The following is a 27,633-nucleotide window of genomic DNA, read 5'->3' as shown; positions in this document are numbered from 1 at the left end:
ATCTTTTTTTAATTATTTTTTAAGATACAATTAGATCTTGGACAGAACATTATTCAACAAAAATAAAGAAAGAAAATAAATTATTTTTTAATTAAAATCAAATTATATACTTGTGACATCTCACGCTTTGACGAGGTCAAAGAATGATTGTTGAGTGTGTGAATGAGGATAAAAGATACCGAAAAGTCTTGTGTGGTATAAAGATAGAATAAAGATCATTGGGGTTCTACACAATAATAATCACCACTGGTCATTAGAAAAAAACTATGCACTCAAATTTAGAACTCATTTATTGAACTGCAGGAAATAATGAATTCATGAGCTAGTAATATTCCTTATTACAAGACAACATAAGAACAAAAAATGTGTAGTTGATAGTCACCAGTAATCCTAGCTAGTAAATATGCAGAAATCATGCCCTTCCTGCTGAACCAAAGAGATGCATCTTTTCTGCAACCACAGTTTTCATGGCGTCCTTTGCAGAAGCCATAACATGAACTAGATCATTCTTGGGAGTAATGAGGGAGTCCATATATGCTTTCCTTACTTCGGTGTTGACATTGAACTTTCTAACGCCAAGATTTATGCACTCCTGCAGGAATCAAGAAGCACTTGTGAGGTTAACAATACAAAGTGCAAAATCTACTAGAGCTCACTGCAAATTAGGGATGGCAATGGGTAGGGTATGGGTAGGGTACTACAGTACCCATCCCCATACCCGCGTTTTAAAAAAATACCCGTACCCGGACCCATACCCGCGTGGGTATGAACATTAATCCCCGTACCCGTACCCTCTGGGTACCCGCATACCCGTCTTGTACCCATTACCCGCGCTTGTTTGAGAAAAAAATGTTTATAAAGAAAAATATGTTTATATAATTTCACATAAGTAGCATAATAATACAAAAATTCAATATGTAGTTGTCGAACAAGGTACAAATATAGATAAAAAACAAATATTCAAAGATCATAAATGTTAAATGTATCTTAATATAATAATTTTCTAGACTAAAATTCTTAGAAACAATAAGCAAAACTAAACACACAAGTTATTTGTCAGTGATAATCCTATCTTGTGTAAGATTTGATTGATTGGTAATGTCAGAACGACAACGAAATAGATCTGTACAATGGTTGTCCCTTCGTGTGGGATCACTTAGTAACCTCTTGTGACGGCATTAAAAACTAACTCTAATGAATAACATTTTATAGTTATTAAGTTTTAGTGAGACAGACATTGAGAATGTGAATAGAGTTAGAGTAGAGAAGTTCAATACTAACGATAGAAAGTTGATACATAAAATATTTTTTTTAACTTTTGAATTTGAAAGTGTAAGAAAAATAATAGATTTAATTAAAATAATAAATATAATATATATATATATATATATATATATATTAATACTAGTATTTTTTAACTCATATACTATACGAAAGTATTTTATCAAAAATATAAATTTTTAAAAAATTATTTTAGTGAATTAAATATTTATAATATATATAAATTTTAAAAAAATTTGAATAAAAGATAAATAGTTACAATAAAATTTTATAATAAAGAAATATACGTGTATATTAAAAAAAATTATACTTTTTTATCTTAAAAAAATTAACAAATAAAAATTAACAATAATTTTTTTATATTTATATCTTTTCAAAAACTTCTTTGAATGTGAATAAATAGTAAGAATAATATTATTTAGATTCAATAGATTATAGTTGTGCTTGTAATACATATGTTGCATAAAAAAATATTATTTTAAATTAAAATATAAAAATAAAATTTAAATATTATTAATAAATAATAAGTTTACGGTAATAGTAGGTGATTGTAAAATTTATAATATATTTATTATTTATCATTCACTTTATGATTTAATCATCAATATGATTTTATTAATAAAAATATTTGTGTAAAAAATATTTTATGTGTGTCATATATAAATAATATTTTAAAAAAAGTCAATCTCATATTAACTATGTAATAATTAAATTGTGTTAGCCTAATTAAATGATATAAAATAGTAAATAAATTTTTTTATTAAAAATATAAACCAAAATAAATTTTTTGGTTTACTTTATTATTAAATATATTTTTATATTAATCTTATATAACTTCACATAAGTAATATAATAATACAAAAATTCAATTCATAATTATAGAATAAAGTTTAAGCATATATATATATATATGCGGGTATGGGGCGGGGTGGGTACTTAGATACCCATACCCGCACCCATCCCCATTAAAATTTGCGGGTTTTTACCCACACCCATACCCGTACCCGTATAGCGGGTAAATACCCTACCCATTGTGGGTAAATTTTGCGGGTGCTCATCGGGTACTTTACCCATTGCCATCCCTACTGCAAATCGCAAGTAAATGTCAAGTTGAAGGACAAGCAGTTCAATATAAAAGGATATAACCTAGAAAATCTCTGACGCATTGCAACTGTAACTTTAGCTCAATGCTCATAACAGGCAAATGTTACTTTGACTGATAAAAAATTAAAGTCAAATCCCAAATCTATTATTTAAGCAACCGTACCTTAACAAGTTCTTCAGTCAATCCAGATGCACCATGAAGAACCAGAAAAACTCCTTTCTTCAGGGTCAAAGCATGCAGCTCCTAAAGATGGCAGGATGTCAAATTAAACAATTTGATAGAAACCTAGAGAAAATAAGAAGGAAACTAGAGAGAAAGAATCGAAAGAACAGAACTTTATTGAAGAACATAAAGAAATTAGAGAATAGAATTCTCCACAAGAAACTTTCCCCTTCACAAAGGATATCTCCTTTCACTTGCACATCTATGAAATTCACAAAATGTGCTCCCCTAATCTGATTTTTCCTTTTTATAACCAATCAATTCTAACTACCTAACTAGTCCAACTAACTAACTAAAGGATTTACTGGCTGAAATTTTACATAAGTGGTCACTCCATATTCCTTAACATCCTCTCTGAACATTATTAACTAGTCACTCCTAGTTAGGTACCCCCCATATTCCTTAACATCCTCTCTGGAAGTTTGTTTTCTGCAATTTTCCCAGAATTTATCACATGCATGAATAATACAAACAGAAATGTACTATCACCTTAAGCAAATCAAATCTGAGATTTGGACCACTTGCAGGGTACTTTCCGTGCACATTACCAATACACACTGCCAAGGCATCTATGCCAGTCTCATCAATGAATTTTTGTGCCTGAAATTAATGCAAACAGTAGGAATGAGATTAGAACAAGCACAGAAGAAAAATTTGAGAAGCAAGGAGGAGATAGCAACCATATTAACATCTGTTAGCCGGGCTTCATATTCTTCTACAGTCAAATCATCTTCTGTCCCTGACAATCTTCCTAGCTCAGCTTCAACCAGCATATCTTTTGAGTGAGCCAGTAACGATATAAATTTTGTGTATGCAGCATTTTCATTGAAAGAAAGGTGTGAGCCATCCACCATCACGGAACTGAATCCCTGGAATCGTTGCATTCATATATTCAGTTATGAATGATAACAGCAATAACTAACCACATCTATGAGATTGAAGAAGGTTCTGTAAGTATGATTTTTATGCAAGTAAAAAATCAAATTACCAGCTCAAGAGCTTCCACAAGATCTTGCTTTGAAGTTCCATGATCAAAGTGAACAGTAATGGGAACCTGCCGCATATGAACACAATAAGCAGTGAAATTTGAAGAAGCTCAAACTAATAGTTTCTTAAACCCAAATACAGGCCTCTGTGCTCTTCTCACCCACACCTGTTCTGTGTACTATTTATCAGATACTTAGTAACATACATGTTGTATTAGCCAATAAAAAAACATGAATTTGAATATTTTCAGCATTTCCAGATGTTTAAGTCATGCTTTGAAAAATAATAAAGCAGATAAGGTTGAAAACATTCAACTCTAGGGGTCACTAAAATACTTTAAAAATGACTCTTTGTTTTGGGTTTTGTTTGATAGTTTGGAAGGAGAAAGAATAAAAGAGTTTAAAGGCTTTACTGGGGGAGAAAAAGGGAAAGGAAGGAGGGGTAAATCCCTCCCTTGATTAGATATTTACTATTAAGGATTTAACATGTAAATAACATTATTATCTTTTATATTTTTTATTCATATATTTTTTAGTCTTTTTTATTTTTTTCAAAAATATACAAAAATTAATTCTCTCTCTAAAAATTAATAATTTTAAAATTTTTATTTCTATTTTTATAATTTTTAGAAAAATTATCACCCTAAAAGCTAACATTTTTTGAAAAAAATTATTTTTTATTTTCTTTCTTTTCTAACTTTGAACATGTTAAATATTTAATCTAACAAATATAAATATAAATAATAAATCTCACCACGAGTCACTAAAATCTCTCAAAATGGGAGAACTCAAAAAAACAAATTTAGGAAGATTTTGGTGGTTTAGAAATATCTTCTAACCCTTCTCCTCATGTTTAATTAACTTTCTCACTAATCCCTCCCTTCTCCTTCCCTCCCCTCCTCAACATGAAATCCACCTTAAACACTACTAATTTAATGGTAATAGCTATGGTTTTCTCCAACACAACACCTTCATTTGCTTTATTAATTGAAACTAGTTTATTTTGGTTCATCCTCAACGTTGGAACACAAACTTTATAAACTATACAAATTAAATTTTTAAGATTTTCATCAAGACTTAAAATTCATTATTTACTTTCAGCGTTAAACGTTTCTTTTATCAAAGATCTTGTTCCAGGTTGACAGAGAAATTGGAATTTCTATTTCTTTTTACATATCCATTTACTTCAAATAATATAATGCCACTTACACTGGCTTGCTCAGCAGCAGAAATGCAACAAGCAACCAAGGGAATTCCTCCTTGCTTCAAGGCACTTGGATGGATCTAAAAATTGTATAGATAGTTCAAAAGAAGTTTAGAGGAAAAACATTTTTGTAGAAAATAATAGAATTTTGAGCATACAAAAAAATCATACTTAATGTGATGCAAATACACAGAAATTGAACATATTAGTATGACACAATTAATCATGAAGAGGATGAAGCTTAATTGCTTCACAAAAAATCCAAACTATTCTTGAAGTAAGAAAATATGAATAAAAGAACTTTGGCTTTAGTGAAGAATATTAGTCAGTTTTCTATTATTTCCCCGAGCTAGTTTGATCACAGAGGTGTTATACAAACAGACTGACAAAATGAATTTCTCAGAATCAACATATCAGCTAGAGAACCAAAACAAAATTTTAGTCGTCCTCTAAGGTTTTAAAATTTTTATTACAGTGCAAATTTCTAGGTCAAGAGGACATGGCCAGAACTTAAGCCCAAAAGGTAGTCTAAAACAAAAATTAAGGCATTTGAGAGCACAAATGAACAGAATTTAAGCTTTCACTTTAGAATCAAAATAAAATTGTGAGAAAATTTAATCCTGAATACATTATATCATGCAATTTAATCCTGATTAGTATTTATCAAGGATTTTATATTTAAATAGGATTTGTCTCGAATTTTATTAAAACACCCTTTAGGTGCTCGGTTCAATCCTTTTTGCATAATTATAAAATATTAAAATTTCCTTTTCTTCACTGAGCATTGAAACCATAGCTAGAGGAGTACTCGGGGCTTGTGATTCTACCCCATTCTCATCAATATTTTGAACCAACTGTTTCTGACCTGTAAAATAGCAGGACTTTGTTCTTCCTCTGCAGCAGAAACAACAGCCTCAACTCCTTCCAAATTATAGACATTAAATGCTCCAACAGCATATCCACCCCTTTCTGCATTCTTTATGAAAACAAAACCAAAAATACAAAATCAGTATTAAAGGAGAATCACTTGCAAAGCCTTGAATCCTTACCTTAAGAATCTCTTTTGTCGATGTAAGTCTGATTGGATGAGTCCAGGACTTCACAACTACTGCCAATGCTCTGCTGTCACCAACATTACCTGCCAAAAGCAGATCATATTTGATTAAGATGAATTATGGTCCAGTTTGGAATTTGGATAAACTTATCAACAAGTACTCATAGGAGAAGAAAATAAAGAGGTAAAGTAAATCACACTTCTCCCATAAGTTCAAATCACCTTATGCATCTCAACTTTTGAAGAAATTAAATGCACTTCTATAGATTTTACAGCTCCAGATAGTCGGATTTGGTCACAAACTGTAATTAAGAAAAAGAAGGGAAAAAGAAATTTAGAAAAATTTTACCTGGGAAGACAATGTAAGGAACACCAGGATGTCTACTTTCAGGGCCTAATTGCCACAAGGGAATACCGGCAAGTGCTTGTCCAACTATCTTGGCACATCTTGCCCCAAGGGCTTTTGTAGCAAGGTCTGAAGACGTGATACCACCCTTGAAAAGGTACAATTTGTCAGTGTTTGATTAAAAACTTGGGACACATCCAAAAAGGAAGGATATGCCTCAAAAGTTTGATTTTTTTATTAAATACCAAACATGGACAAAACATGAGCAAAAATTTAAAATATTACCTCTTACTAAAGGATTTTGTACATAATAAAGGATTTTAAAATATTACTTCTTACTAAAATTTAAAAACCCTAAACTCTAGTAACAAATTAAAATGCAAAAATGTTTGAACAAATTTTTTGCTTTCTTGAGCATGAAATCCAGAGCAAACACGAGCTTTTGTCCCTCTAAAATTTTTAACAAACTTATTTCTTAACAATTCATTTCTCATGTCAATTAACCTAATGATAATGCATAGCTAACAATTTAAGCTTGATGCAAAGTGTGCCCAGATGATCAGTGCAAACAGGTCTGAGTAGTGTGACTATGCTGGTAGTGTAAACACTTGTGAACCCACATAGAGTAGTGACTATTTTTCAAAAAGATGAAAGGATTTTCCATATCATAATGCATGTTCACTAGGTCCTTTAAACATATAATACCTTTGCAATTATATAGCGAGGTTTTGTAGTTATTCTTTTCACTATTTCCACCAAAGCAGAACTCACTTTAAAGTTAATGTCCAAACTCTCAGCAGCAGCTGCACGTTTAAATTTTAACTGGAAGATTAGATCGACAGACATAACACTATATTTCCCTCATTTAAAAATGCTTTATACTTCTCTTTACAAGGTCAAAACATGAACAGCAGTAAGCCATCTCAGAGTTGATCCTCAATGCTAAAACAGTTCTGATATAGTAATATCTAAGAGATGGAAAGAAGAGAAACAAGCAAAAGGAGAAAGACAAACTTTTTCCAGTTATGAGATTTCGGCTGGTCATTATAAGAGTGTCTTTATGAGCTTTAAGATATATATCTGCTAATTCAGCTGTTCTACCAATTTCCTCCTCCCTCTCCTCAATAGAACTCATTGCAAGTTTTTCAACTGATACCTATTACGGAGAAACCCTTATCAGACCAGCAAATGAAATTAAAAAATAAAAGTATTTGCACAAGGCATAAAAACAAATGCCTTTGATAAACAATGAAAAATGATGAAGAGAAATTTGGGATGTTAATCACCTCAATACTTTGTAAGAACTGACCACACTGTAATTTAAGCTCTTCAACCTGTGGATTACAAGCATAAACCCACATGAGAAAATGGGTATGTTTGGGAGGGAGATTTTATTTCAATCTTAATTTCATTTTTCACCTGCTTTGTTGTTTTTGGAACATAGGATCCCACAACTATCAGCCCACCATTCCTTTCTCTATCCATTCCTAGATCATTTGGCAATATTGGAGGCTTTGAGATGATTCCAATACAAGCAGAAACAAAACTAGCAGCAGTACGACACAAAAAACGTTTTCCCATCAATTCTGCCTGTTAACAAGACATGTTGTACAAGAAACATTTGCATCAGTAACAAAATATGCAAATAGGGCCAAAAAAGCATGAAGGAAAAGAAGTTTTGCCTTGATCATTCCAAGTGCAAATATAGCCATGTCTCTTTCACTAGCTGCATTAACTATGCATATTGACCCCTGCTTAATACAGGAGACATAATCATAGTAAGTGGATTGAATATGCCTACTTATTTAAAATTTCTTAACCAGATAAAGTAAAGCCACATGTAAATTTCTCGGAACTTAAAAATACACAAAATAAGGAACATTAACTAGGTCACAAATTTTGTATACCTTCGGCAAATTGCTTAGATGCTGACAAACTGCATCTGGACCACCTTTCCTCAAATGTTGGATAGAAACAGACGCAACACTACTTGAAAGTATTCGACCATTTGTCTTCTCCTCTACCCACTAAATTTGGATAAAAAGCATCCCTTACCAATAGTATGAAAATATAAGATTACATTGATCAAATCAGAAAAGGGATAAAGGTGTTTTACATCTCGTAGGTTTGAAGATTTGTAGCCAAAGGCAGCATCTTTGGAAAACTCTGTGTCCCCTGCAGGAACAAGCCTGTAGACAAAAAGTTAAATATTCAGTATTCTATCTTTGTATCCATTCATAATTCCTTATACCTAGATCACGAATGGAAAGACATACATATCAGAATCATCAACATAGTGTATGTCATTGATAGTGTAGCGGCCCCCTTGAAGGAAAAAGGGACAAATTATCCATGCATCCATCTCACCCAATACTGAAACAACAGCATCTGCTTCCTGTACACAACAGTGTAGTGTCATTTTGCAAATTGAAGCATGAGTGTCAATATTAGTGATTAAAATATACTTATTGAGCTAAAATACATCATCCTTGCCTCTGGAAAATGACCACGCAAAGTTGAATCTCCCCTCAACACTACTGTATAATCAATGTTGTCAACTGATTTTGCAGCAGTATCTAGATTTCTGCAAATCTCTCTTATCAAAGCACTGGCCTGCCAAAGATCAAATGTAAACTAACTTAATGGAACTTGATATTACTGCTTATTGAAATATCCTATAGTTGAACTGAGGTAGGGACACAAGGATCAGGCATCAGATTGCTTGAGGTAATTTATCATATGGCAGTTATAATTAAAGTGCCGCAGCTATGACAGAGTAAGACTTTATTCAAGCACAAATATTGCATGTCAACTGTCAAGGACACTTTTCTTTGTACTTCAACAACAGTATGCTTTTCCATTTACAAGGAAATAAAAGGACAAGTGGCAGAACTAGGTTGATTTAATTGACGTCACTAAACACACAGAGCATCATTAAAATAATTAAATTTAATTGTGGTGACCAAACACAAAAAATATCATTAAAGTAATTAAAAAAATTATAATATTATGTATAAAACAAAGAAAAATTGATTTGGGAGGGAGAGGGGGGGGGGGGGTCAGGGTCATAGCTCTGCCCTTAAACAGCTGTGGCTCATACACTTGGTCAATTTTACCTTCGATTGGAATTATTCAAATTTTCATCCATGGTAGTAAGTGAATTTCTTACCAAAGAGAGGACCAAAAGAGCAATATTTTTCCTGTTTAACCAAATAAAAATTCATAGACTTATTGATTCTTGTGGGTTAAGATTTTTACCTTCTCAGAACTCAGTGACCTGGAGTTTGTCAAAATGAAAAAGCATTTGGGACTTTTTCTGAACTGCTCAATCAGCGACTCAATGGTCCTGCAAAGGAACATGTCCAATTGAGTAAATTTGAGATTTTCTTCAGGAAGATCTTTCCTTCAGTTCCAATCCCATTATGAAATAATTATTAATTGAGAAAATGACTAAAAATAGCACTAATTGAAACAAATACCAGAGTTATGGTAGTTTGGTTTGATATAATGCTGCATGAAGTGTCATCCACACTGGTTTTGCCCAGAAATTAGAAATAACAGAAGAAAACGAAATACACTTACCATTCCATTAATACCTCAATATCCTGAACAGTCTGTGTTCCTGTCGGATCATCATCCAGAACAACCAAAATCTTTGAATTGCCTTCTTTTAGTCTTTGTATATCAAGAACATGATCTTGGGGCCACTCGGGTGGAAGAGAATGTAACACAACATCTTTCCTTTGAACCTGGAGTTTTCCTTCAACTCTGACACCAGTTAGTGTCTCATAAACCTGTAGAAAATTTGATACAGCCTCCTAAGTTATTCGAGCAGTTGTGTCTATCATAAATTAAACAAATTTAGATCATATGTAATTATGGATTCCAGAATCTAACAATTTTTATTTTCTTGACAAAATCATCTTGGAATTTCAGAATTTTAATGTCTAGAGCAGGAACACAAAATTATAGCTGTTAACTGTAAAATCGTTGTTATCCTATTCCTACCAGCAACCTCTGTAGGTACTCATTATTAATAATACCATGAGCCTAAACTTAAACCCAATGCAGTTTAATATTTGGTAAACTAGAAAATCATATAGAAAGGCTGCTAGATGGAAAATAGATATTAGTTAAAGTGAGAACTACCTTCCAGCCTCCTGGGCTAATGGATAAGAAAGAGAAAAGATACCTAAAGAAACAGACAAAAAGAAAGAAAAGGGATTGGATCTGAAAATAAACAAAGCTCAACCAACCCAAAAAAAACTCCAGTTTTATGCAGGAAGCACTTCTCAGAGAGATTATCAAAATACTAATCCTTATTTAATGTGTTTACTGTCTATTATGTTAAACAATATTGTTTTCTGAAACCATCAAACAGGAAGCACAAGAAAAACGCTATAGAAAAAACTAGCAAAACTAAAATTGAATTGACATTACTGTCAGATAAAGCTTTTATACATTAAAGGCTGAAAACTGATATGTTGTCCCTAATAAATGCACCACCAATAAACATTACAAGCTTGAATTAAACTCTAGAGGTTTTATCAACGGGCATTAGTTGATATACCTTGACAACACTTGCATCATCTATCCGTCCCCAACCAGCAGCAGAACCTGTACAGCAACATTACAAATTTGAGCAAGCAATTCTGCTTAACAGTTTCTGAAAGACCCCTTTTTCCATATTTTTATTTTGTATCATTTGCTGAAAACTAAATAGTTAACTTCTACCATTTACATGTTTTCTTTTTCTGTGATATTGTAACAACATGAGCATTTGAACTCAAGACATCCTGCAAATAACTCAAATTAAGTACTAGTATCCTACTCCTAGTGGCTTTGTATTTATAGATTGGAAAAGATGTATTGGCACACATTATACGCAGAAAGGCCTCCACAAGTTGAACTGATTGAGATATCACGATCTCAGTTTAAGAAACAAGATGGTCATTTGAAAGTAAGATCATACATGCACCATCATTGGTTCCTAATTCCTATCCCCTTCCACAAATTAGAATGAGGCTTTATATATATATATATATACATTCCAGCAATAGGAATGACCAGGTTGAGGTGAAGAGAAATACCACATCATAGATTCAAAGCAATATACAATACCTGCCAGATACAGTTGGTGTGCAACAGTTGATAGGTGAAGTGGAACTTTCCATGATGATGATTCACGAGTTACAATACCCTATACATGAAAATAGATATTACTGAACTAACATTACAATGTTATTTAAATAAAGTGTCCCCCAATGCCCCTGCTAAATATTTTGTTTGGGGGGGGGGGGGGAGACGATTCTTACCAAGTCCTTCACAAAGATATCAAGTGCTGAACAAGGTGTGTAATCATTGTCTACCATGTGTGGGACACGATTTTCAAAGACCCTGCAACATTTATGAAAGTCACAACCTGATCAAAATTTTACAAAAAAAAAAAAAAAGAAACTCTAAGTCACTTCATAAGTTTTAGAGGACAGAGTGATCACTTCATAAAATAGACATACCAGGAAGTTCCTCCACTAATTGTAATAAAATCAAACAACAGTCTTGTATTCAAACCCAACCGTGCTGCAAACGCCATTGCCTCAGCAGCTGAGGCAATCTGAACTCCAGCAAGTAATTGGTTAACCATCTTTATACCACTAGAGAACAAAATAGACCAAAATGAGAGTATTATACATTCATTTGAACTGATGTTTCTACATTCACTCAATTTCAGTGTCACCTTCAATCAAATTAGCATAGCATTACCTGTTTCATGCGTAGGGAAAGAAGTATTGATCAAAGGAAAACAATTAATAAAGAATGATAGACTTATAAATTAAAAATACCTTCCAGAACCGCAACCACCTTTGATAACATAAAGCTTCTCACTCAAGGCTGATTACAAACATGAATTAACTTGAAGATTATTTCAGAGATTTCTGTAAACCCAGAATTAGAAATAATATTTTTCACTTCCATGCCAAGTATTTGTTACCTGCTAAGACTAAACCAGCACTCTTCAGAGCATCATCAGTTCCTGAAGCCATTATCTGAGAAATATGTGACATCAGTATCTCACTCCACAAAATATAAAAGGCACTTTCAATAAAATCTAGAGATGTGTTTCACACCGTAAGCGTTCCCATTGATGCCCTCTTAACACCACCAGAAACTGGGGCATCCACCAACTTCAAATTCTTACCTTCACCTGCATTATTATCATGTAAATGGTTACAAGATTATATCCTTTACTAAAGCCTAATGGGAATAAAAGCATGCTGTGGAATAAGCTCTAATAAGCTATGATGTACAGATACTTTAAAAATCATTACATATGCTTGTCATATCCATATTATATACCAATACGCATACAACACACTTGCATTTATATCCATTGCGTACCACACTTATGAGTTTCAACCTTTGCAAAGAACATTTCAAGCTATCAAAAAACACTATCATCCAAAGACAATCCGATTAGTTTCTTTTTTAACGTATTTAAATATTTTATAAACATTTTTACTCTTATTTTTTAAAACTTCATTAAAAAAAAATTATTACTTAAGAACAGTTATATATGATAATTGTATTATTTAACTATTAATGTGATATTTTTAATATTTAATGGATTTTTTAAAATATTTTCTTATTTTGTAAGAATTATCATAAAAAATTTCAATATGATACACATAAATGTAAGTACATTTTATTAAACTTTTACAGAATAAACATATTACTCAATTCGATCACTAACACTGTATTGTATTGTTGCTTATATTATTAGTTTATTACTATTCTTATTATTATTGTTGTAGTTCTTGTTACTATAACAACTATTATTACTGTAGCTGTGTAGTACGAGTACTACAACTATCATTACTACTATTGCTATGCTATCACTTATTACTAATAAATTACTTTCACTGCTAGTATTACTATTATTACACTATTACTACTATAACTCTTATTATTGCTACTATTATTATTACTACTGCTACTACTACTAATATTATTGTTACTTTTATAAACTTTTCTTGAAATCACAAGGATTTTGTACATTTTTTTATCTAGTTTTCCTTGTATTTGTACAACATATGATTCACCCATTAAAATTTAAGGCACATTATAGAAGTATGAAATTTACAAGCCCACAATCCACTTTGCACTTGCATAAAAGGGGAAAAGAAGAAACAAATTCAGATACATAATACAAATTCGATAACTATCTCGTTGGAGTAGTAACATACTATGCAGTCTGCGCTCCAGCTGACTCACATATGCAGGAGAAACAGTAGAAGAGAGAATGATAGATGCACCTGGTGGAAGCTCTACATAGTGAAGAAAGAGGGATTAATACAGTTAAAACAAAACATAAAAATATGGGTGATTATGAGACTTATATCCACCTGAAACTGCACCATATTCTCCATATAAAGCATTCTCTGCTTGAGTTTCATTTGTGACCATGATTATGAGAACATCAACATCTGAAAGCAATAATATGTGAATTAGAGGACTCCATATGTGCTTGAAATGTTTTTATTTGCAGGAATCTAGCATGTTATTGTTAAGAAATTTGAGTCAAACTCACTCCCAAAAGTTAGCTCATAAGAGAAGAACTATCCTAACCCTTATAAGGAGTATTTTGACTCTAATTCTAGCCAATGTAAAACATCTTAACACACACACCCCTCAAGCCCAAGATTCACTCCTCATGTTAAGAAACTTAGGCCTAACCCAAAATCTAACTCATAAGAGGAGGACTACAACTCTAGTCCTTATAAGGAGTATTATGGCTTTAGTTCTAACCAATGTGGGACGTCTTAAAAGTTATCTTATATAACAAAAACATAGCATAAAAACAATAAATGAAATAAATAGGTTCAATATAGAAGGCACTGTCCATTCTTTTGCCATTTGCTCATGTGCACAACTGATTACCCCAGAAAAGATAATTCTGTGCTATATGAATTTACATAATGCTTAGTTCTAATACTTGAACTGTTGGAAGTTTTGTTTTATCATATTCATAATCAGTTTCTCCATTATTTGTAATGCAGGCAGCTTATATCAATCATATTATAGAAATTGTATAGCTAATCAGTCTACACAGAAGTATATATATATATACTATGTACAGCATTGAATACAATCGGAATGTGATTAGAAATCTAATCCTAATAACATACAAATAAACTTATTCCAGTCAACTGACAATTTGTAATAGCTATCAGCATGTGCTTAATTCTAACAGGGAATACCACCCTAATAAATAACAACTAGTACAAATAAAAGGGCCATATACAAGACCAAGAACATAAAACAATACAAGAACTCTTGAGGACATTCATGATGCAGAAAATCTTGGTAAATAAAGTAAAACAGGGTGATGTCACCTGTACTCTAAGTGTAAGAAATTAAACACCAACCAGGACAGCTGATGTGAGAATTCTGTCTGCCACAAGCTGAGTAATGACTAAGTAAATGACTGACAGGTTCAATAGTCTTCTACCTTCAGTGGCAACATCAGCACACAATGATGATGGATTATTATCTGATATGATTGATCGATTGAATCTCTCAATAAATATCTCTTCATTCCTGACTGCTATAAATTTTCTCTTGCTAAATTCTAACGTCTAAACCTAATGTAATCATAGCCTGTTGACTTAATTTGAATGGGGATAAATCATCCAACTTAAAATTTAGACAATTCATTCATTTCTTCTTTCTCATTAAAATTATTTCATTCTAAAATATGAATCTTGATCTTGCATAAGAAATCAGTTAAGAGCTTCTCACCAAATCATCAATTTTGAAATCTGTCAAGGCATGAGGATTCACTAATACTCTGCCTTTTAAAGAGTAGAGAATGCACTAGGAACAAAATAATGTGAACCATAAATAACTTCATTACAGGAAGGAAAAGAATTCGTATTTCCTAGTGCCATGATATATACCTCAGGCTTTTCATTTTTACACTAGGGAAGACAAGGGCATTAAATTTATTCATCTTATTATTCGCTACAATACCAGTTTCATAGGTTTATAAGTACGTATCAATTTATTTATGGGTTCATAGTCACATTGATTTACCTTTGCTCACTTCAGCTGGAGAATTTCCAATCAAGCCACCAGCATTTACAAATCGCGTTAGAGTTGGTTTATACACCTTGAAACAAAAAAAAAATGAAAAGATGCTTAAAGTGATTATTTCCACTTTCTACCATGATGTTCACGTAATAGTTTGATCTACACTGTAACATCCACATTCTAGACCATACAAAAATATACAACCCATTCTGTAAGTAAAAATGCATATAAGAATTAATACCAGAATATGTCAGAAGTAAAGAGACACAAAGTACAAGCAGATACATAAACCCAATCACGTATTATAAACCACCATATACAGAATAAGTTGACTACCAGCTTTAGCCAAAGAATCAGTGCTTGGTTGCAAATAAGCTTTGAATCTTGAATTTTGATGCATATCATATTATCGCCTCACTTTTTTTTTAAAACGATAAAGACAAATTACTGGTATCTTATTATTTTAACTAATCCCTCACATGATATATACAATTAAAGTCAACTTCAAGCATAACTCATGTAAAAAATCTTTTATATGCTTTAAGAAGACTATACTTGGACCTGACATTTGGCTTTCTAATTTCTGACAGAGAACAGACAATCCACTAGCAGACACCAATGCTATTGAGAATGCAAACAAACTTTCCATTATTGATGAAGATGGTCACCAAACTCACAATATTAAGATACTACTATCAAATTTCTAAGAACTTTGAGAGTGAGAAATTACATCATAACCAACAACGCAGAATTTTGAACTTAGTAAATGAGTTGCCATGCCAAACCCCATAGCTCCAAGTCCAATAAAACCAACCCGTCTCCCACTCTTAGAATCAGTAGTAAATACAGATGCCAGTTGTTCTGCGTTATAAGCATCAGCATTTGCAGCATCTGAAATTTTAACCCCATAAAGTATTTCCCAAACCTGTCATGAACATTATGAAGAAAAAGATGTGTTAAGAAAAAGACACTATGGCTTATAAAAACAAAAATCAACTTCTGATTGAAACTTCTCAAACAGATGTCCATCAATTAACCTCAATTAATGTTGTAATATCATCTCGACTATCAACAAGTGAAACCCCTGAAAAAAGAATTTTCTAAACTGTTAGCTGCAAATGAGTTTACTAAATTTTGATCAGTGCTGTATTGCTTACTGAATTTTGTACCATGAATAAGTTGCTGATGAGTAGCAGCCAAAAGTGGAAGTGGAAAAGTAAGTGACTTGGCCATATCCAGAATGATTTCCTTGAATAAAGCAAATTCCACCATCATTATAGTGGATAAAAAAGAATAACCATAATGAAAACAAAGAGAATAATAAGCAGTGATCTGTACAGAGCGTGGGCGCACACACGAAGGTGCTATATGGCAAACAAAATGTCAATTTTGAAAAATAAGCATCATACTGATACAATATTGTAACTTTTCCAACAAAAGAAATAAATGATTCATGAATATGAAATAGAAATTTAAGGAATCAAGTTTATTTCAAAAAATTAACAAAATTTCATAGTAATTGTTAATCAAAACAAATCCATCCAAGGGCTAAAGCTATTAAGTGGAGGCTATATTGTTTATATCTCTAGGGAATCCTTTCATTCAAGAGCTCTTCGGTGTTGGAGCATGTAAAAATACAAGAGCTCAAGGAGCATGTGGTTTCTCTTACACAGTTTTTAAATCATCCATAATTTCAAATGTGCCTTTTTATAATAAAATAATGTAAGTTGTTAACAACTGAGGTTTCTATAGCAAAAGTATTAATTAAATAATTTTAGATTACTCCTGTTGTTATAAATAACCATTACACAAGTCAAAACACAGCGAAATATATGAATACTTAATTGCTTCTCATCTGTATGGATCTTACCAACTCCTTAACAAAAGTGTTCAGAATTTGATGCTTAACCTCCCCCTTCAACAAAGTAGGAACATTATTCTTGAACACCCTACAAAATAGATGAAATCATCGCCACCTTCCAATTACAGAGGGATAGTACATTTCTGTTATCAGCATTCAGTTAGCGCAAAATCAAGAACATTTGAGTTAATAGACACGAAGAAAATTTGTGATAGAAGTGAACCTCCTTTCTCAATATTTTATATGAAGGTTTCCTGCCTTCTAAATTTCTTCTTTTTCAAAAAAAATCACAAAAAGAAAAATGTAGCCCAAAGCATCCACAAAGTACATGTTTTACTGTAGATCTAGTCGTTTCATATTGACTTAACACATACCATGAATTTCCAGCAGCATTGGAAATTATATCATAGATTATCCATGGATGAATTCCAGCTTTGGCACCAAGACAGAGAGCCTCCACTGAATTAATGAAATGAATGCCTTCCAGCATCACAATAACCATTTTAACCTTACTGCAATGAAAAAGGGCAATAATTTATTAAATCTGACACAACAGTCTATAACAGTAACTTTTTGGTTGGGATAAATATCATTAAGTATCTAAGGATTATTATCTAAGTTAATCATGAAGCATGTAGTTTTTCACTTTATAAAAAAAAAAAAAAAAAAAAAAAAAAAGAATAAAACAGGTGCATATAAAGAATTCCATATAATGGTAAAATTAGGTTTTGAAAGAGAAAGAAGTAAACCTGCCACCACCAATTTCACCCTCAAAACTGAAGAGCTTTTCACACATTGCTGTCAACAAAAGGCCAACAATTAATTAACATAAAAATTTAAAAAATAATAATAATGATTGATACTTTCTTAATGACATATCAAGTGCTGTGTAACTCTCAATAGACTAACAACTTTACCAGAAAGAATAGGCTGGGCTCTTGCAATGGCATTTGGTTTTCCTGATGATGCAATCTAAACAAAAATTAACACAAGATATACTAGTTAAGTAGATAATCAAAAGCAGGAAATTTGTTCCTAATCACAACTTAACAAGAAACTATAAGTACAAAGACTATTACTTACAGTGAGCTTTCCATTCAAAGCATCAGACCTCCCATATGAGACATATGCGTCAACAACATAAGTTATCTCATGAATTTCTACATGATAAAGAAACATGGTCAATTTTGGGCAGCAATATTCTGTTAGTAAATTTTCCCAAAAACAATAAATGTATCATTCTAGAATATATGTACATTGAGTGCACAATGGATATCCTTGATAGATGAATGAAAAGCTCCATTACCAAAATACTACAAAAGTGAATACAATAATAATTGCCACTTCCATGCCTAATGGAAGAGGAGAAGGGTAGAATACACCAGAAAAACAAACATTGAAACTTACTATGAGCTGGATGAATGACATTGAGTCCAACCTTGACATAAAATCACCATTAAAGATATGGAGCTTCCACAAAAAATCACACAATTTGTTTATCAACTTAAAAAATGTGTTTCAACACCAAATTGACAAAACCTTCTTTTTTCCCTTTCCCCAGTTGTTGCCTTGACTGGAAAGTGAAATACAACATTCCTTTCTTGTTTTGGTAAAACACATTCCTGCTGTCCATTCCTTTTGTTTGGGATGAAGGACCAATTATGTACCAAAATCAAAACATAAATCCAAATTAACCATAAGGTCTTGCTTTTATGACTTACCCAAATCAAAGGAAATTACTCATCATTCCTGAACATTATAGTTGTCCATTGGAATCCAAAATGAAGACATGAAAGGGAACAACATATGACAACCACACGCATAAATACCATCAGATAAAAGAAAAATTTAAGGGAAGATATTCAAACTAACGAGTAAAATAAATTAAGATTTAATTATGTTTTTGGTCCTTATAAATATTGAACATTTTGTGATAAGTCCTTATAAAATTTTGAATTAAGATTTAGTCACTGAAAAGTTAAGAGATTAGAATTTAGCTTCTGTCGTCAACTCTCTTCCGTTAAATGTTGAGTTAGCTAATTAAAAGTCAGCTCAGCACTTCTACGTTATTGAGTTAGGATTTACTCACTGAAAAGTTAAAAAGCTAGGATTTTATTCTCTATCATCAACTTTCTTCTGTTAAATGCTTAGTTGGTTGATTAAAAGTCAGTTAAACATTTCTACGTGGCATGTCATATTATTTAATTTAATAATATTTTATTATTTAAAACTCATTTATTAATAAGTCTTTGAACACATTTTACATAATTGTAGATAAATCTCTAAACATATTTTATATAATTGCAAATGAGTTATCTTCTCCTTCTCTCAACCCACTATCCCACCCTCCCATTCCCCACACCCCTTCCTCTTTACCCCAACTCTTCTTCCTCCTCATCCCTCCCACAAACTAATCATCACCCAACCTCACCTTCACCTCACACTTCTCTCCTTCTCCTTCTCCTTCTCTCATCCCGCACTTCCACCCTAAACCTGTTTCTCATTCTCTCACTCTTAACTCCTCCCCCTTCACCCCTAAACCTCCTCCTCTCTCCCCCCTCCCCCAACTCATCCTCTACCCCATCTGAACTTATTCTTTACTCTCCCGCTCTCAAACCCACCTCAGTCTCACACTCTCTCTCATCCCCACCTCTTGTTGAGGTTGTTTATTCTCGATATTCCTTTTTTCATGTTCCATATCCCAATATATGTGTATTGTATAGTGTTTTTTTCTTAATTTGCTTAGTATTTATAATTTAGTTGGTGGGTTGGATTTGTATTTGAATTGAAATTAAAATTGGGTTTGTGCATGTTTTATTACTTATCTCGAGGGCTTTCTCAAATTAGATTTACATGGATTTAAATTTGGATTAAAATTTTAATGTAATGAAAAAGTATTGATGTTTTTCAGTTTTAGCTAAAGGAAATTTTAGAAAAGAAAAGGAGAAAAGGAAAGAAAAGGGAAAGAGAAAGAAGGGAGGGATGGGGATGAACAGAATAGGGGTAAGGGTAGAGATGGGGATGGACAGTGGGGAAGGAGACAGTAAAGGTGGAAAGGAGAAGAGAACTTATTTGTAATAATGTAAAATGTGTTTAGAGACTTATTTATAAATATTAATTTTAAATAATAAAATATTATTAAATTAAATGACGTAGCATGTCACGTGAAAGTGATGAGCTGGCTATCCGTCAGCCAGCTCAACAGTTAAGAAACAAAAGTTGACAAGAATTAAATCTTAATCAAAAATTTTATAAAGATTTATCACAAAATATTCAATATTTATAGGGACTAAAAATATAATTAAGCCATAAATTAAGTTTTCATAAGCTTATATTATTTTAGCAATTTAAATTGGGACCACAAAAGCAGTTAGCTAAGGGTGCATTCAGTAGTAAAATAATATCCAAAAATGAAATGCACATTTCTATAGGGAAAAAATGCATCCAGTTCTCCACCTCTCCTGCATAACTACACTAATTTGGATGCCAGAGCAACAGAAAAAGATGGAAACAAGCATCAGTCTCAGTATAACTTAGCAAATGGAAATTAGATAATATTGTGCATCGGCTTGAAAACCATGTCCCTAAGTTGTACAGTTTCTTACGTTAAATATGCTATACATACATTTAAAACCAGAGACCACTATTTAATGTTCTTTGACTTTGTTCATAATAAAGATTCTTTAGGATAATATCTTAAAGTAGCTTGACTTTGGCTTTTGGAATCATGTAACAGACACATCATACAGGCAAAAAAGTAGGTGATAACTTCATATTCTCAAATAGCAGACAATTATTACAACCGCTACATGGATCAAGGGTTAGTTCTAGCTTCTGAAAGCAGGAGGCTAAGCATAATTTATCGGAACTCTTTTTACAAAGAAGAAAACATCTTATAAAGCCAAAAATAACCAGGCATCTGTTACCTGCCAGATCCTTCTCTAGTTTACATAGAACTGATGGTAATATGGTTGAACGGAGAATAAGAATTGTGTCTTGTTTTAGATCTGCATATTGAAAAAATGAATATTATTTATGTGAGTCAAGATCCTTGGAAGTAACTAATGTTTAATGCCAAAAAGCTCCCAAGAACCTTTCAAAGCACCCTCATCTCCAAAAATTAGATCATTAGTTTGATCTGCGTGAGATATTAGGACAACTAAGGCTGCTACATCTGCAAATGACATAGAGAAATATATGCATTAGGAAGTCAATGTAACAGTGTAATTTAAATAACAGTCCATGGATTAGATAACACCAGTGGAACAGTTAGAATGACAACATCATTTCATATTTTTGGAGAGAGGATGACAACATAAAAAAATAGTAATAATTAATTTCAGAATTATCTTTCTCTAAATGATGTTTAGTTATTACCTACAAAGTCATGTGAAATAAAGAAATGTTGAACTCCAAGTAACATGAAATATGGTAGAGCAGATCATTTCCAATACAAGATATTTGCCAGAAGGAAATTCGTAAGATTTCATTTTTTTCATTCAGTAAATGCCATGTTTCAGATGTTTGCATTTTTTTGTGCAAACCAGATACAGACTGAGCCTTTTCTTTTGCTGTTCAACAAAACATGGGACACAAGTTGTCTAAAGGATTCCTTTTAAGGGGTGGTTGAAAATATTCAATTTGAAGTTAATATACCAACTTAGTTTTTTAAGACTAAAAGTAAGAGATAAGCATCTCCGAGTTTTTGCTTGGAAATTTCCCATTTGGTCCATGCATACAAGCTTCAGCTTTTGTCGGTTATGGCCATGATTAAATCAAATATTCTTTCTACAGTGGAATAACTTTAGCTTGCAGTTGATGACAAGTGCTGCCCAATCACTCAAATGATATTTATGAAGTTTAAGGTTACAACAAACATTTCTAAGATTTCAAAAGTAGATAAATTATGAAATTTGTTTGATATTACATACTACAACTATTTTAACTTTATTTTAGTGGGTTCCTACAACAAACCAGATCAAATAACTATAGTTTATGAAACAGTCAACCATATAACTGAATATCAATTACCTCTCCCTGCTTCGGAAGGGCTTGAACATCTAACTCCTCCAAGCTTCATGAGTTCTTGAATAATGGGATCATTTATCTACAGAGCAATTTATTTCAATTGAACAAATTAAAAGCAAACATAAAATTTCCATAAAATCAAAGTCTAATAATAGAAGATGCAGTAACAGATGGCAGAAAATAACCATAAAGGAGGTCTGATTTATTGGCACAAGTTAGCAGGTCAATGTCTCATGCCTGACAACACTTCCTTTTTTTTCCAAATAGCAATTACATGTGTTACCACATTTTAACATATTCTCATCAAGATATGTTCAGGTATTTGAAAAAATAAAGGTGAAGGGAAACAGATTCTCGACAGTTTTGGTGCAAATTGCAGAGTCTACAATGCATTTTTGCTTAAACGAATTTATTCACTTAAACAAATACAACCCCTGCTCTCCATCTCCCCTCTCCCTCCTGTCCCAGCCCCCCTCCCCTTCTCCCCCCAGCCCCCTTCCTGCTCTCTCCCCAGCTCCCCTTCCCTTCCTACTGTCCCCCCTCTCAGCCCCTCCCACTCTTCTCCTCCCACCTTACCCAGCCCCTCCCTCTCTCTCTCACCCCCTTTTCCTCTCATGCAAAATTTTATATTTTTGCTTAAGTGAATTTTTAAGGTTTAGCAAAATGACTTTTTACTTATTTTGCTAAAATGCAGGCTGTAGTTCGTCCTAAGACTGAAAATGATCCTCCAAAAACTAGCATTTTTAAAAGCTCTTTTTAAAAGTGTTCTTCATTAAAAAGAGAAAATTTTTAGAAGCTCCTTTTCTCAAAATTTTATTTGACCCAGATTTCCCTTTTAAGAAGAGAAACCAAAAATAAGTTAAGTCAAACACTACCTTAATTTATACCCTTGACATCTATAAGCTTAACAGCATTCCCATTAATGTTGTTAGTAAAGAGAAGTTAGTGTTAATGTCAATAAAAAATCAATAGAAGCTAGAATTTGAATAATTTTGATAGGTATTATTATGAAGATCATATGTTCATTCATTGACAAATTCATTTGCATTATCATGGTTTTTCAAAGATAATATACATGTTTTGGTAAAATTTGGGAGAAGAAAAATAACTAGAGATAGAAATAGGTCAGACTGTGTGATAGGAGCCTATAGCCTAACCTTTTTAAAACCTAGTTCGGTTTAGCCTATTTAATTAATAGACTTTTTAAAAAGCTTAATTAATTAAATAGGTCAGACTTAAGCTTAAAAAAAAGCTATTATGCCTCTTAGAATGACCTATTTAAAATTCATAAAATTTATAATAATATATTAAATAATTTTATATAAAATATAATAATATATTAAATCAATTAAACTTTAAAATAATAAAATATTAAATTAAAAATCCTAATATTTTTTGTTAGAGTTGAAAAATGTTTCTACTACATACCCTCTAAGAGAAAAAGTTTTACTTGCTAGAGTTTTTTTACATATTTTATATGAAAAAATATTGTTATTTGTGCATTTTAGATTTTTTTTTGTTGTATTTGCTAATTTTAGGTCTAAGACTTATTTACTTATATTGTATTTGTTGATTTAATGTATAAGATTTTATGCTACTAGATTTACTTAATGATTTATAAATTGATGTTTATTTTATTGTATTTTTCTGTATATGTAGTAATTTACTTATTTTAATTAAATATGTAACTTGAAAGTGATAAATATAAATATATAATTTTATTATACATATTTAAAGTGTTGAATTATTTTTTTAATAATTTATTTAAATATAAATATTATGACTTTTAAAAGACATATCTATTTAGATAGTTTAATATTTTATTTATAAAAAAATTTAATAACCTACTCAATGTCTCAGTATGAAATAGACTATTAAAAAAGTAAATAGATTAAATCAGGTTTTTAAAAAGTCAGACTAAGTTTAATAAAAAAAATATGACAGACTTAAGATTCAAAATTATTAAACAGACTAGGCCTATTTATACAAACTCTAACCTAACTTATTTTCATCCCTAAAAACATGTAAGATTTGCACACCAAATGACAATATAATCTCAAGTTCGTGTAATTGACAATATGCTCAAATGCATACATCTTCTTGATATAATTAACTGTTTATTTTATAGATGCTTTGGCCAGATAGATTTTTAGTATACTCGAAAATATTAAATTAATACCACTACCGGGTCACCTGTGCCAATTCAGTTGTTGGGTGTTAAACTAGAAGTTTTAAAATTAATCTCCTTTTAAGTGCCAAACAACAACTAAAATGTAATTATAAAATCAATTTTACAATAATCATATCAAAATATTATCTCAAACACTTTTCCTGGTAACGACTATTTGCATTTTCCATTTCTAAGTGCATTTCCCAAATTTATCATGAAGACAATCATGGATTACGACGATGTTTAGAATTGGTGAGAAGGAGGCTTGGATTATCTAGCAAGATCGAGAGGAGGCTATCAAAAAATTCCATAATTTGAATACTGCTGGTGATCATTCATTCATAGGTCATATGTAAATATTATTGTAAGCCCTTGCGCGCGCACATATACTTCAAAATTTACAATATTTTGTGCGATGTATGTCATATCATATATGCCAAAATGAAATTACTACGGAGCAAAAGCACCCCTGCCTTTACTTTTCTACATGTATATATAAAACTAGTAATTTTACTGTGACATTTATACAGGCATCATTGTAGAAAAGATCACTTAATATAATAAAAAATAAATTGATCTCTACGAATACTATCGTTTAAGAATATTCTCAAAAACATTTCTATTTAAAAAAAAAAATCAAAACGTTCTCGTTTAAAAATTAATACGAGATTAATATCAGCTGTCATCTTTAAACAAAAGTAGTTATAGAAGTTATATCAAATGAGAGTAAGCTTGGAAATTAATTTTTTAATTCAAATTTATTTAAACTTTGAATTTTAAATTTTTTATAATTTATTTTTTAATTATAAATTTTCTACCTCGTTGTTCTTATTTAAAATAATAAACAGTTACTATTAATAATTAAAGTATTTGTTTTTTTTTTAAATTTAGAAAAATTATTATACGATATATATTTAACTCTTTCTAAAAAAATATGTTAATTTAATTGTATACAGAAACTCTTCGATTATTATTAGTCTCTTTGTTTTTTTAATCTTTTTATAACTAAAAATTTAAGTAAACTGAGTCTTCCAGAATTCAACGGAGTTAAAATATGTTTCCCAGTTCAAACAACTCTCACAAATACTTACAAATCTTTATTAATAAGCTTCTAATAAAATTTAAATCTGCAAGTACTCGACTTACCATGTCTGGCTCTAATTTTAAATGGTCGTGTACACGCCATGTACCACAAAATCGTAGTAACGTTGGAGTCAAGAGAAAAAATTGGAATTGGATGCATATCCGACACATGGATATGACATCAAAATGGCGTGCCCATGCTCAATACAAACATGTCAATCAAACCAAAATTGAGAATAATAACACTTTATTGTACCTTATAATATTATTAAAATCGTTTAGGGGTAATTTAAGGTTGCATTTAGCCTAATTTTTTTAACTTCTCTTTTAGAAAAATTTCAAAAAGTAAAAAAATAATTTTTTTTAATTTCTATAAAAACTAATGAATGAAGTTTCAACTTAAAGCCCCAGAAAATTTGTGGGAAGGGACAGCCTCAGCTATTACCCAACGGAGAATTGGTTCTGCACTTAACGTACACATTTGACAAATAAGATTCAAAAAATAAAAGAAGGTAAATCTGAGTAATTATCGTTATGTCATAAATTCCATTTATGACACAGTGCATGAGACCTTTTTATTTTAATATTATTAATTTCTTTTATTTTTGTTTTTATCTAGGTTGAAAGTTATGAATCCATATTTTTCTTGAAAAATCAAGTTAAGGGGAACCATCTTCTCCACATTACTTTTGTTTCTCTACCAGTATTCCTTTTATTATACGAATAATGTCAGTGTAGATAAAATTTAAAAATAAACAATATTTAAAAGAAAAACTTTTGAATCATAAAAGATATGAGAAAAATTAACTTAAGTAAAATTTGAAAATGTTTTGGCAAAAAAAATATATGAAAACAACATCCACATTATTTAACAAAATAAAAATAAAATCAACTATTTAAAAGTAGAAAGTTAAAAACCACACGTGCAATTATTAACAATATAAAAATTGAAATTTGATTATGATACTTAATATAAAATTCATTTAATTTTTTTAATATAACCAATAGTCTTTTCTATATATTTTTTTCTAATTGATCCCTCTCTCGTATAGAAAACTTGTTTAATATTTAAAAAGATCAAATATAAAACTCATGATATTTAAAGTTCACGATAATTATAGGAATAAAACACTAAACTAAATTATATATATTATTTAATTAAATAAATAAATTATAAAAACATTTAAAAATAATAAGTAGGCAAAAATTATAATTAACTTTTTCGGGACTAAAAAGTTTAAGCTTATAAAACATAAATTTAATTAAAATATACTACTGTAATAATATAAAAAAATAATATTATCATCTAATCATAAATTATCAATTAAAATATATCAATACCACAGTATTGCGAGTTGAGATATTTCAAAGCAAAAACAAAAATATATAAATACCAAAAAAAAAAAAAAAAGCAAAAATGCAAGACATTTTGAAGGGGAAAAAGAAAACAAAGAACGGAAAACACACACGTAAACACTGAATTGGATGAGAATATTCTATTTCTAATAAAAAGAAAGAAATAAAAAGGAACCTCAAAAGCTTGAACACCGTAGCCATGGCGAATAGCCAGCGACGCCATCTCCAACCCCAATTCATCCAATCCAACGAACCCAACCACTTTCCGTGACGCCATTGCGATTGCAGAAGACAAACTCAAATGCAAATGAACACTCAAACCAATACTTCACCAATCTACAACATATATATGAACACACACAGAGAGTGAGAGAGAGAGAGAGAGAGAGAGAGGATCGAAGCAAAAACTGATGAAATTGAAAAACGAAACGAGTCAAAGAACGAAAGAGCAAGGAAATTACGCTTTCTGATTGGGAATCGCTGTCCTTGCTTCATCTTTCTCTCATCTCTGCTCCTTATTTATATATAAAGAAAAAATAATAATCAGAAGTGTTGTGAGGCCAATGATTAAAAAAATATGCCGCATACAAAGCAGAAAGGTGCTATTATTTGTTAAACAATAATGATATTTGAATTTCACTTTCTCAGTTTTCTGTCGTACAAAAATTAAATTATTTTTTAAAATATTATTACTTAAATTAACTAGTTATAGTTTTAAAGTTTTAACATATTATGTTAAATTAATTATATATATATATATATATATCTTAATTTCAATAACTTATTTTCATATTTTCGTTAATTTAAAATTTTATCTTTTAAATTTATTCTTATTCAGTAAAATAAA

The 27,633-nt window shown here is 31.1% G+C and overlaps 1 protein-coding gene across 5 annotated transcripts; it reads right to left on the bottom strand.

The window, feature by feature from the left end:
- Nucleotides 1-178: 178 nt before the first annotated feature.
- On the bottom strand, nucleotides 179-27,361 carry LOC113867134. Of its 5 annotated transcripts, none has more exons than XM_027502186.1 (43): nucleotides 27,248-27,361; nucleotides 26,962-27,122; nucleotides 22,181-22,256; nucleotides 21,243-21,323; nucleotides 21,076-21,156; nucleotides 18,233-18,309; nucleotides 18,067-18,121; nucleotides 17,899-17,947; nucleotides 17,524-17,661; nucleotides 17,159-17,237; nucleotides 16,446-16,536; nucleotides 16,326-16,372; nucleotides 16,019-16,213; nucleotides 15,292-15,367; nucleotides 13,602-13,682; nucleotides 13,443-13,523; nucleotides 12,327-12,403; nucleotides 12,191-12,245; nucleotides 12,042-12,090; nucleotides 11,715-11,852; nucleotides 11,514-11,595; nucleotides 11,320-11,398; nucleotides 10,769-10,815; nucleotides 9,781-9,992; nucleotides 9,457-9,544; nucleotides 8,692-8,811; nucleotides 8,475-8,593; nucleotides 8,315-8,387; nucleotides 8,106-8,225; nucleotides 7,881-7,949; nucleotides 7,618-7,788; nucleotides 7,485-7,532; nucleotides 7,213-7,354; nucleotides 6,904-7,001; nucleotides 6,202-6,346; nucleotides 5,848-5,936; nucleotides 5,664-5,774; nucleotides 4,804-4,878; nucleotides 3,597-3,662; nucleotides 3,289-3,477; nucleotides 3,098-3,208; nucleotides 2,549-2,629; nucleotides 179-592 (listed from the first exon to the last, which is right to left on the bottom strand). In XM_027502186.1, the coding sequence occupies exons 2-43, from the start codon at nucleotides 27,061-27,063 to the stop codon at nucleotides 413-415; spliced, it is 4,143 nt and encodes a 1,380-aa protein (XP_027357987.1). In that variant the 5' UTR covers nucleotides 27,064-27,122; nucleotides 27,248-27,361; the 3' UTR covers nucleotides 179-412. The 5 variants fall into 5 exon arrangements, with proteins under 5 accessions (XP_027357987.1, XP_027357989.1, XP_027357992.1 ...); XM_027502188.1 differs by having other exon boundaries at nucleotides 16,458-16,536; XM_027502191.1 differs by having other exon boundaries at nucleotides 198-592; nucleotides 6,970-7,001; nucleotides 16,458-16,536.
- Between the last annotated feature and the right edge of the window lie 272 nt (nucleotides 27,362-27,633).

The sequence above is a fragment of the Abrus precatorius genome, unplaced genomic scaffold, assembly GCF_003935025.1.
Source record: "Abrus precatorius isolate BTA unplaced genomic scaffold, Abrus_2018 Scaffold5, whole genome shotgun sequence".
Taxonomy (NCBI): Eukaryota; Viridiplantae; Streptophyta; class Magnoliopsida; order Fabales; family Fabaceae; genus Abrus; species Abrus precatorius.
This window is presented reverse-complemented; position numbering and strand designations above follow the sequence as displayed.

What these genes read in the sequence shown, in the direction of transcription:
- LOC113867134 (XM_027502186.1), bottom strand. Translation starts at nt 27,063, where the DNA reads ATGGCGTCACGGAAAGTGGTTGGGTTCGTTGGATTGGATGAATTGGGG. An exon ending in TCTGCGTTGTTGGTTATGAT is followed by an intron (nt 15,368 to 16,018) that starts GTAATTTCTCAC and finishes TTTTGTTTCAAG; the next exon opens with GTGTATAAACCAACTCTAAC. An exon ending in GGTCACTGAGTTCTGAGAAG is followed by an intron (nt 8,812 to 9,456) that starts GTAAAAATCTTA and finishes GATCTTTGGCAG; the next exon opens with GCCAGTGCTTTGATAAGAGA.